Source organism: Typopeltis vanoorti, chromosome 10, assembly GCF_054136105.1.
Source record: "Typopeltis vanoorti isolate ZY-2024b chromosome 10, IOZ_Tvanoo_1.0, whole genome shotgun sequence".
Lineage (NCBI taxonomy): Eukaryota > Metazoa > Arthropoda > Arachnida > Uropygi > Thelyphonidae > Typopeltis > Typopeltis vanoorti.
Genome location: NC_143558.1, coordinates 22,611,238 through 22,624,052, shown reverse-complemented (window position 1 = coordinate 22,624,052; position 12,815 = coordinate 22,611,238). Strand labels below are relative to the sequence as shown.

Below are 12,815 nucleotides of genomic sequence, written 5' to 3'. Positions count from 1 at the left end.
GTTTTTGTTCTTCATGTTGGCTCGACAAGAAGAACAAAGTCCAGTTTGCCTGTTTTGAGGGTTTCCAGGAGATAACCTTTCAAATCCGCATGAGACTAGAAAACTCACCCCTGTGAGAAAAACTCTGATAAAGGGTTCTTCGCGCCGTAGAAGGGATTAACATTGAAGTCTTTCCAACTAGTTGGCATCGCCGAAATCAAAGCTATTCTGTAATCTTAAATTTTTATATGTTAGATTTAAATGTGGGAAAACCTATCCTAAAACTTTAATCCCAGGACTACTTAATCCTTAGGAAGTTAATCCAAAATTTCTTAATCCATCTTAGATTCTCAGATTCCTTAATCTTCAATTTTTAAATAGGGAGATAACAATCTTTTGACCAAACTGTAATCTGTAACAATCAGTTATGAAGTTAATTCATAACAGATTGTTGAATATTTAACTTCAAATCACTTTACATTAGTTGGATTTTTAACCACACATCATTAGTACGTGTTGGATTATTAACTGAGAATCACTTAACCCTTGCTTGGTTTTAAGTAGAAATCACTCTCTTTAGATTTTTAACCAGAAATCGCTTAACCCTTGTTAGATTTTCACTTATAATCCTTGTTATGTTGCCATATAACTCTTGTTAGATTTTTCATTGTAAATCGCTTAACCCTTGTTAGATTTTTAACCACATCTCATTTAATCCTTACTAGATTTTTAACACGGCTCATATAACCTCATCCATAAGTTTTATCTGAGGATTGAAAGAGGGTCGGGATGGCTAAGGAGGGTAACGAAATTGACCTCACCTGTAATAAGCGTGTTTGTCTCCACGTCGACCATCTTCTTCATCCTCAAGCAGTTGTTTAGACTTTCTTCTTTTCTCTTTTTGTCCAATGGCAGCATTTCCAGCCTGGAGAGAGGCGTTTGCGTAACAGGATGCAGTTCATCGTTCTCTTCTTGTTTCGCACCTTTTTCCAACACCGCCAGCGATCTGGGGGGCCTGAGAATCGTTTTTTCCTTGTCAGTCCTTGCAGATGGCAAACATGGATTCCCTTTCCGAGCAATTGGAGCGGATATACTCGGTCTCTTCGAGCTAACAATTTGCGTACCATTATCGTTCTCCAAATCACTGTCGTAATCTCCAGCATCATCGTAGAAGACGTAGTTTTCCTTATTACAGCTATGAACTTTGTGCTGGATAAATTTAACGATGTCCGACAGGGCGAAAGACTTTTGACATACGCCACACGTCAAGATGTCTTGAAATAGTTCCGCTTCGGCTGCAAACGAAAATAAAAAAATGAATCAAAAGTCATATAAAATAAAATAACAACTGATACAAGTTTCATTAGGTGGCGCTAGAAGCGCCGTTATAATTTATTTTCATTTCATTTATAAATATTCGTGTGCTGAATTTAAAACGACGATTATAATTACAACAATTACAGGTGGCGCTTCAGTAGGGCGAAAACATAATTGTATGTAACATTCGACTGTTAAGCATTATAAAGTGAAAGAATTTCTTTTGAATTATCCTACATTAACCTGTTGACAATTAAAAATATATTTCAGTTTATTAAATACGAATGGATTTTAAATAAAAATAAGGATATTAAAAGTGAAAATGGGATTTTTGGTTTAATTTCTTTATTTCATTTAATTTATGAATATTCGTGCGATGAAATTAAAACGACAATTATAATAAGAATTAGAGGTGGCGCTTCAGTAGTGCAAACACATAATTCTACGTAATTCGACTGTTAAGTACTTTAAAGTGAAATAATTTCTTTTGAATTATTGTACATAAATCTGTTGACAGTTAAAAATATATTTCAGTTATTTATTAAAAATAAATGGATTTTAAATAATAATAGGTATATTAAAAGTAAATATCGAATTTTTGGTTTAATTTCTAAAACTGTAATAAATTCTAACACCATTTTTTGAAAACTATAAGAATACTATTAAATCTATTAGATAGAGGATCCAGGTAAACCCCCTGAAAAGTTCCGCCGTGCTATTCTCTAGAAGAAAAGTCACCAGCAAAGATGACATCCAGCTCCACGGACTCAAGATCCCATGGGTAACAGAAGTAACGTATCTTGGTGTGAAACTGGATAGCAAACTGCTATTTAGTAATCACATCAAACTAACAGGAGTGAAGACATCCAGAGTAATTGCACAACTCTACCCCCTGATCAACCGCAAAAGCAAACTAGATGTAAGAAACAAGCTAACGCTGTACAAAACGGTAATTCGCCCAGTTATCACCTACGCCTCTCCAGCATAGAGTCATACCTCAGAAACCAACATACAAAAACTACAAAGAATCCAGAACAAGTGCCTAAGAATGATCCTAGATGCCCCATGGTACATAAGAAACTCCCAGATCCACCGAGAAGTAAACATCCCTTACATCCGCTCGCATCTCCACGACTTAGCTGAGAAATTCTTTTCCAAGGCAACCCTGCACTCAAATCTACTGATCAAAGAAGCCAACAACTACAGTGAAGCAACACACTGCAAATACAGAAGACCAAAATCTATTCTACTACACACCGAACATCACTAATCTTCAGGCCCCAAGAGGGCGAGCAAGTAGCTCAATAATACCCCATTCACAGTATCACTTACAGAGATAAAGGGGAAAAAGAAAAGCATTTTTGCTTCACCCATCCAGCCAGTAACGTTATGCGTTATTTATTGAAAGGGGAGGAAGATAGATTGGGAATCAATCGATCGTGAGATGCGGTGATTGATTCATTCAATCCAATACCCTTGGAGGGTAATGGATGGCAATGCTGTAGCCAATGAAGTTCTAATTGAGGCTCGGCTATTGCTGTTACCCTCCTGCCATGATCAGAGCTTTAATTGCTCAATAACACCTTATTCCTACACTGTCCTCTACAGATAACGGGGAATATGAAAAGCATTCTTGCTTCGCCCCTTTAAGCCAGTCCTTATAAGGACTTTTTATTGAAAGGATGAGGAAAACTTTGAAAAGTCCTTTTTAGAACTTCCAGGGTAACAAATGGCAATGCTGTAGCCAATGAAGTTTTAACTGAGGCTCGGCTATTGCTGTTACCCAGCCATGACTAGAGCTTTTTAGCTCAATAACACTCCATCCACACAGATTTTCTTCATTCAGATGACGGGATAAAGAGTCAAGGACTCAGTCCATCGCCCAGTTCTTATAAGAACTATAAGATTTATTGAAAGTTGCATTTTAAGTAGCAAATTCTATAACGAGGAGCAGTTTATTTTCAATATATTTCACAAACTTAAATAAAAATTAAAAAATTGGACAGAAGGGTATATCGTGCTATTTTAAAGGATTACTATTGAAGCATTACTGCTATTATTATTTCTACTACAACTAATAATAATAATAATAATAATAATAACAATAATAATAATAATTTTAAGTCTGGACAAACTTTCTAAATTCTATGTTTACATATTAAATAGAATTAAAACTCTCTTTCATTAAGATATTCCGTTTTTTTACTGTTTTAAGTGGCGTTATCGGCCATTTCTTTTATAATAAATAAAACCAATACACCAGATAATCAGAACATATGTTGATATGTATATTACATACTTGATGACGTCTTTTGTAATATTTTTTTTTATCTCTTTACGATAGGTGGCGTTCCCCATTGCTTACGTGACTGATAGAGAGCGCTAATTTCCATACATTTTATTTAAAAATAATAATAAAAGAAAATGGTTCTAAATCGTGGATTATTTTTACGAAAGGGCACAATTCATTTATTTCAAAATACTTGAACACAAAGAGACGAAACTCTTTGCGTCGATCAACACGGAAAATCTCGACCACCACTCCGTGGTATAATCACTGCTTACGGCCATACAAGATTCGAGCAAGATCGCACACACGCGCACGCTAATTTAGAGTCACTGCCTGTAAGTCTCTTTCCTCCGTGAGCTCCCCATCCTCATCCCCCCCCTTGTCGACTCCCCCCACTTCTCTCTTTCCTAAGCCAAGTGACTTGATCAACCCTAATGACCGCTGAAATTTGAGTTGATCAACAAACAGCGAACTAGTAGCAGAAATGGAAAATCTAACACCCCCCCCGGTCGTCTAACCTCCCCCCCTATTCTACTCCGTTTTGCTTGTGTCACCCCAACCACCACCTTCCGTCGACTATTCCTCATTTAAATTTCTAATTTAGCGCTGACGTGTTTAGGTATCAGTTTTCGTTGGTTGCTACTTAATACTGTAAGAGCACGCTGTTATCCTTAATAGCTCTATGTCAACCGTGTGTCAATCCTCTGCCGAGGAATTTTGTTAAAATGTGACACCAAATATTAGGTTCTCCCTTTAACGTACATGCTGTGAATGACGGGTAAAATTAATATCCAATGAACTTTCGTCTGCTATGGAGCAAGCTCTGTAGAATTAAATTGTTTCGGCAACAATCAACTATGACACGAGCTATGTAATTGTTGAAACTGACAATCTCAACAGAAAACGAACATACTTGCGCGTGCTTTCGTGTGACCAATGGCGCGCCTTTTGGATTCATTTTTATCTGTTTATTCAACAGATGTTTGTGAGAACGGTTTGATAGGAAGGGATAATTAGAATAAAATCGCTTTATCCTTATGATTATCTTGTGAACTTTGACGTATTCCAAATAACTGGTAATAGGGTTCATTCGACATTCCATTTGTCTTGTAATATACCGTACTGTTGATGAAGTCGGGGGGGGGGGAATACGGGAGACAAGGGGGTTTTGTATCAAGATTTGCTCTACATCGCAATGTATGGGTGAGTACTGGAAAAGACATTTCATCGAATTGGCGTAGAATAATGAAACACTCTAAGAGATGAGTTTACATTCTAAGGATTACCGAAATTTAATACCAGTGATTAGGCTAATGGCATCGAAATCACAAAAGGTAATTTGTGTTTCTATTAATAAATATAGACGGGAAACATTTCTCGTACACTCTCGTCTTGCAACTGTCTTCCCTGATTGTCTTACTATTATTTTTCATTTCTGCTGGTTGTCTCACTATTAATTGACAGTTACACTTCCTTATTTTTTTTTTTACTGTTCTCCATTTTTACCTTTCTGTCTATTATATATTTCTCAACCCTGTCGTGATTCCTATAGTTTTCGTTTCTTTGTTGTAATCTTTCTTTACTCATGTTTTTTTTTTTATTCTTCTATCTTTCTTTGCTGCGATCTTTGTACAATTTTCTGTTTTTCTCATTTTTTTTATTCTTCTGTCTTTCTGTAACCTCCTTTTTTTTTTTCACTTTTCGTTCTTTCCTTCAGTTTTCTGATAATTCTTCCCGCACACAAATGAACTTCATATTTTCATCATCAAAAACGTGCGTACAAATTTTTAATGTGGGTTGTTTTGGATGTTTCTCGAAGCATAATACAAACTTAAATGGGTCCGGCAGTCTCCGTAGAGTAGGCGGAAGACGCAACATTTGCCTGCTAGATAGGATAAGGACTGGGTTCGAATTCTGTCAAATATGCAACGATTCTTATACAGTTCTTTACTTTATTATTGTTTTGTTCCTATGGGAAATAAACAAACAAACAAAGATATTTGTATATGCTGTTGGATTTCCAATGCTGGAAGCCAAATAAAGCAGTGAAATCTTCGGTCACGACATTATAAAGAAGCAGATGTGTTTAAAAACTAGTAAGGAATGTTAATAGTTGGCGAATTATGAAAATAGGACTCATTTTTTTAATAACTGTGTCTAAAGGATGTATTAATACAAGAGATTAATAAATCGGAAAGAGTGAGTGAAAGTGTGAGTGAGAGAGAGAGAGAGAGGGGGGGGTCTCGTTAACACATAAACGGACAAAGATTGGTACACCTGTGTTGGCTGCCGGTCCAAATCTAGAGCGACAACAGCACAGCCAACACTGAACTAATTTTAACCATTTCTTCGCGTACGAATAATAACAAACTGTGTCCACTGCTTTAAGATTTCGAGTGGCAACATAGTCCCTACTCAGACATACTGAAGAAAGTCCATTGTTCTCTTCTCTCTCTCTCTCTCTCTTTCACACACACTCGAAAACCAACCACCAACGAACAAATTACCGATAGCTCATTGAGACAGATGTTTTTGTTCCGTCCAAAATTTATTCGCTACCCCCCCCCCTCACCACTTGGCGAGAGAAAGAGAGACAGAGAGAGAGAGAGACAGATGTTCCGACTGTCCATGCTGTATGGTAGCTGAACCTCACACAGATCATTAGCGAGGCTCCAACTGATGCTGTAATTTGCACCTCTAATAGGAACAGAACACACAGAATGTTAACCGTATTTTTTTTTCTGTTTTTTTTTTTCAGTAGTCGGAAGGGGGGGGGATGAGAAGCAGAGTGTTAGAAGAGAAGAAATGATGATCGTTTTATTCTTGTCGTTAAAATATCCTGAAATGTGGTGTTAGAACACTTTGTGGTTCAGTTGAGTACGTACTCGAAAAACCAAATTGTATTTCTCTTTATGTATGTATACATTCATCAGTCTCTATTCAGATGTTTTCTCTATCTTTCTCTCTATCTCTATTCGCCACCTTTATTTCTATTTTTCTTTTATTCTATCCCTGTACATATTCATATGTCTCCAGTGTCTCAATTTTTTTCTTTTGTTTCTTCATTCTTATATTCCTATTTCTTCCATGTTCTCCCTCTTTCTCTCTCTCTCTCTTCATTTTTCCTCTATTTCACTGCGCAAATTGCCGTAACTGTTATAAGCACTGTATTACATTTACTACAGAGTTTTATATACGACCGGTGTATAGCTAAAAGAACAGTACACTGCAGTAAATTTCCACATAAGGTACAACAAACATGACATAGAAGGAGGGGCCCATAGCCTCGAAATGTAATTTAGGGTGGGGTCACTACAGGAAGAAAAGGGGCCCACAGATTTAAAACGTGATAAAATATAATGTCATTGTAATAAGTTGGTTTCACTTACTATATATGTTTGACATTTCATAAAAATAAAACAAATCTGATTTATAGACAAAAGAATACTGTAAAGGAAGCGACATAAAATTTCTTGTGTTTTGTAGATCAATAGCAATTTCGTTTTTTTAATTTAAATTTAATTTTAAATTTTCCCCACACGAAATAATTTATATAATTATCTTTTATATTATTTTATTATCTTTTATATTATATTATTTATATAATATTTATATAATTTATATATAATCGTAAATAGTTTACGATTCAACTATTTAATTAAATTGAGAATATTAGAATTACATTTTTTTTGTCATTGCACACCATTTTTAAGGTAAGTTAGTCAGTCTAATGCAGGTAATGAATGTTATCCCCCCCCACCACCACCACCACGACAACTCGAGTTTTTGGGGAGAGGAATGTATTCATAGACTTAGTTGCTTGCTTGGTATAACTGACTATAGAAAAAAACATTTGCACATAATTTGAAAATATTTAGAACTATTTCGTATTGATGTTTTGTTAATAATATAGAAATCTATCTTCTACAACCATCTGTATTTCAAGAGGGCAGACCCCATGTACTCCTCGCGAGGACCAACATGCCACTTGCAGGAAGATCCCAATGGATAGAAGCTTTATACGTTGCACATCCATAAAAAAGAAAATTACTTACTAGAAATGGATGTATACGACTGCTGACACGCATCTATAGAATCTATTAATTAAAGAAAAACTCAAACTAGAAAAAATCTATAAGCTTTATATTGAAAAACAGAATTTAAAATCATCAACCAGTTAAAGAAATTTGTGGAAAAATGGCTTGCAAACTGTACTAAATGCAAAGCGAAAGAATAATATTTAATTAATATAACCTATCAGTTTTAGAAATTCACAAAAACGACATGCCAGTAGTTGGATTTGTGAACAGGCAGACAGACGGAAAACAGATGGATAAAGCGACACAACTTCGGATCTATCATTAGAGATCCATTATCTCTGTTGCTTACGAGAAATAAAAAAAGATAATTACATTATCAACATCACCAGCATTAAAAACAAGATCATGCAATACGGCGATCAGTTGACGCATTTTACCTTCATCCAGAGAGAGAGATTAAAGTGTAGTCGTAGCATGGATATCGTAAGAACTGCCATGCAGTATACTGTTTAAAAATCTACTACCTTGCCCATAATATGCTCAGATATCATTGGGTATTTAATGCAATCAAAATAACTTTTCAAACGTTATTAAAAGAAAACTAATCCTTTTATTGTATAGCTAAGAATGAGTTTATCTCAACATTAACTTGTTGACAAGCGATTTATAACAAACTACCTTTCATATACATTTTTAAAATGATATTGAGAAATGTATTATTTATTAAAAATGACAATTGTTTACGAAAGCGCCTCTATCGGCGAAATTTTTTTTTTTTCAGAAATGTATAATTTTATGAATTCTTTCCAAGTGCGCCTCTACCGGTGAAAGGTACAATTTCTCGATGGCATGTTAACAATGTGCAGTTGTTAGCAAACACGTGTTTTTACCGATGCAATATAGATAGAGAAAATATAGGAGTCAACAGGAGTATCACCAGGTGGCAGCACAAGTCTGCCTTTTAGATAACAAGGTCTTGAGAGAAGTAGGTAATCATCCATGACATGCCGATGACCGTCCCATCAATATCTTCAGATAGCTGGCAGAAGTGAATGGTCATTTAAAGGCATGCATGGCTTAGATCGACACATCAACGCCCTCTATACACATACAATCTTGTGAAGCGTTTAAGTGAATTAATGGGTTCAGTTGTGGATTGACGCAGAACAAAATTAGTATTTTTTTTGTATGTTTTTTTCCCAAGCAGACATCAAGAATTTTATATTTTTTTCCTGGTTTGCATTTGATACGCTAGCTCCCATACGCCATCATTTCACTTGAAATTAAAATATTATATAAAAAAGGAATATAACAAACGATTTTCAATACGTTATACCTGATGACGTCACAGTATTTTTGTTGTTGACTTGGCATGGACCACGTACATTTTAGCACGCGAATGGCACATGCTTACAAAGGCTGTAAACTACTGATAAATATGTCATGCGGGAGACTTTAATATCGTTAGCGACACACCAATACAAGCCTGCGGGTACCTTGCACTTGTTTAAGACAGGAAAGGTGGGAAAACATGTTACCAAAAAAAAAAAAAAAAAGTGTGATGGATTAAAACCATTTTCATCCGGTGTGTAAGATAAATGGGTACTGGGGAAAGCAAAGGTGGTTTAGCTGCAATTGGTTGACACCAGAACTGGCTGGAAAGGGATGTGGCGGCTTGTATCCCCCCCCCTCTTTCTCCGCCTGCCCGTTCCCCCCCCTCTTTGTAATCGATAATCCGTTAACGCATTGCAACTCTTCAATTTTTGTTCCCAACTTTCCACCCTTTTCTCTGGGCGGTGTGGGTGCATGGGTGATTTGTACGCATGCGTAGAAATCACACATGTAGTCCAGCTCTTGGATGTGTAAGAAGAGGAGTAGCAGGCCAAAAAAAAAAAAAAAAAACCTCTCTGATCAGAATAGCATAGATTGCAGTAAAGTTGATGAACAGACTCCCCCCCTCTTGTTCATTAAAGGTTCGGGGGGGGTAGGCAGAACGGGGGGGAGTCGAAGCGAGGTACTCGACTGGCTAGCAAGTAATGAGGCTTAGAGTCATTTTGTTACCAATCTCAGACGTATTCTCGTACGAAGGGGGGGAAAACTACACCGTTGGTTGACACTCGACAAATGACTGGCAATGTCCGTAACTGCACACGATCTAGCTGATGAGCCCGTGTGAGACGAGCCAGTGCGGGAAATCATCCATTGCAAAGACCAGGAAATCTGCTAAAAGTCTCAAAGGAGGCAAGGAAGAGTCCGGTGAGGAAGAAGCAAGCAGAGAAGTTGTTAAATACGAACTTGAAAAGTAATGATACCGACTCTAGAGCCTCAATTAAAAGCAAACGTGCAGAAAACATCCCGCACAACTACAACTCCCCTCATTAACAGTGCTCAAGCCACCAGAAAATGTTCATGACTTCGTTCATTTCAGGAAAACTTTAAAATTCTAAAAAAAAAAATTATTAAAAAATCGCGATTACATGATAAAGTATTTGTAGTGCCATCTACAAGAGCTGATCAAATTCCTACATTTTTTTCCCCTTATCAAACTGCGATACAATTTCAGATATTCTAAACTTTCTTTCCGTTTTTTTTAAACAGTACATTTTTTAATAATTATTTCAACCCTATTCTTGTAAAATGCCTCTATTAGTTCCCAAGAAGACAGGAACTTATATAAAAAATTTATATAAATAATTAAAAGGTGTATATGATTTTTGTTTAGTTTAGTAGAATTTTTGGACTTTAAAATATGAAATAACTTTAAACTACTAATATTTTTAAGTACTACTAATCTAGAAGGATAATATCGGTAGCTGTTTTTCCTTTTTTTTTACGTTTTTCATAAAAAAAATAATTTAATCCTAAAAACTATGATCATTAATGGAATATATGCACATACCTCTCAGTAGGTGTCTCTGCTTGTTACCAAAAAGTTAAAAATTATATCAATAATTTTCATGTAATAATTAAAAGGTATATAGATGTTTTTTTAATTTGGAAGAATTTTTGGAACATCTAAACAAGAAAAAAAAGTTTAAATTGCTAATATCTTTTTTTAAGTATCAATAATCTGTAAAGATAATATCAATAATTTTCTTCTTTTTTAATTAATAGTGTTTGAAAATAATTTAGCCTTCTATGTTTGTTCCGACTTATGAACGACAAGTATCTCTCACTAGAGGTCTCCATTAGCACCTCAGATAGGAAGTTATATCAAGAGAGGTCATATAAATAAATAAAAGGTGTGTTTTATTTATTTTTGAATTTGGAAAATTATTTGAATATACTTAGAAGAAAAAAAACTAATTTATATGAACAATATTGGTAAATAGATAAAGGCATTTTTAAAAGTTTGATTGGAAACGATAATAATAATAATAATAATAATAATAATAATAATAATAATAATAATAATAATAATAATAATAATAATAATAAAGCCATTTTTTAAATTATTATAGCTTTTATAAAACATGATTAAAACATGTTCTAAAACTATCGATAACTTTATTTTTTTTAAAAAATGAAAGTTAACTATCAATTACAATGAAAATACACACAGTCAAACAAAACATCAACGACAAACCTTGGCTAGAATGTGTTTATTCATACTCTGACCATTTATGGAAACAAACTAATATTTCAATTGATAATCTACGTACATACCAGTAGAGACAACGAAGTGGTTAACTTTTAATTGCTGTAATCGAGGAATAGCGAAGAGGCGTTTAAGAGCGAGAGACCCTCGCGTGTGTGTGCATGTTACTCTGTCTAACCGCGTCATTTCTTGTGGAGAAAACTGCTGACGATACCGAGGAGGACGTTGAACAGATGCTCGGGAATAGAGTCGCGCGCGCGCGCGCAAGCAGCGTTTCGGGAGGGGTCTTTCGCGTACACCCAAAAGCATGTGTTTTCTTCATTGTAATTCTTTACAAGGGAAATCCCGACTGTGAAGCGTCGACAGTTGGAAACGGATCCACAATCGGATTAATAGTTACTTGAACTGAGATTGTGTTTTGTTTGTGGGAAATGGTTTATTGCGTGTTGATCCTTAAGTCTATTTTCGCATCAGAGCAAATTATTTTTTCAATCTCACAAATTGTATACTCTTTGAAAACAGCAAATTTTCTACTATGCGCCTTCCCATGATGAGCCCTTAGACTCCCCGGAGGTGTCACGTGATAATAATAATAATAATAATAACGACCAACTAGTTGCTGTTACTAACTCAGATAACTGAAGACGTTTATTATCTTGGGTATTTACTATCTTTAACGAAAGCAGATCAGCCGTTTATTATATCGGATTAGCCGTTTATTACCTTTAATCAAGGCAGCTCAACTGTTTACTATCTTTATTCAAAGCAGATCAATTGTTTACTATCTTTAATCAAAGAAGATCAATTGTTTCTTGTATCAAATTACTCTTTATTCAAAGCAGATCACTGTTTACTATCTTTAATCAAAGCAGATCACTGTTTACTATCTTTAATCAAAGCAGATCACTATTTACTATCTTTAATCAAAGAAGATCAACTGTTTACTATCTTTAATCAAAGAAGATCAACTGTTTACTATCTTTAATCAAAGAAGATTAATTGTTTCTTGTATCAAATTACTATCTTTATTCAAAGCAGATCACTGTTTACTATCTTTAATCAAAGAAGATCAATTGTTTCTTGTACCAAATTTACTATCTCTAATAAAAGTAGACCAAATGTCTACTTTTATTAGAGATAGTAAACAGATTGGCATTTCAAGACCAGTCTTGAAATGCCAATCTGTTTACTATCTCTAATCAAAGTAGACCATTTGATCATTTTTACTATCTTTAGTAAAAGCAGACAAATTGTATACTATCGTGGATAATTTTTTAACCACCTTCAGTAAGAGCAGACGAACTATTTAACCAAAGATCGCAGTGATCATCCCGATAAAAGTAGACTGTTTATTACATTATTAAAAGCAAACCAGCTGCATGCTAATGGTCATTGCTTCGAAATATGAGATGTCAAATTGTTGATCTTTAAGAGCGAATATTCTATATGATATTTGTTTTTAATCTTTTCTTCATACTGACAACTGGCGTGCAATACGAATTGCGGGCCACATATAAAACAGATAAAGATGTACATAAATTATCATATTTTAATTCTGATTTAAGGGGAAAAAAAACAGATTCGGATAAAC

General features: G+C 35.0%; 1 protein-coding gene across 1 annotated transcript in view; it reads right to left on the bottom strand.

Annotated features, from left to right (window-relative positions):
• LOC150102224 (BCL11 transcription factor A-like) overlaps positions 1 to 12,815 on the bottom strand; it is a 177,614-nt gene that overhangs the window by 43,152 nt on the left and 121,647 nt on the right. The window contains exon 2 of the mRNA XM_090398651.1: positions 801 to 1,274. Within this exon, the coding sequence (XP_090254777.1) occupies positions 801 to 1,274 (474 nt within the window). The remainder of the gene's footprint in view (positions 1 to 800; positions 1,275 to 12,815) is intronic.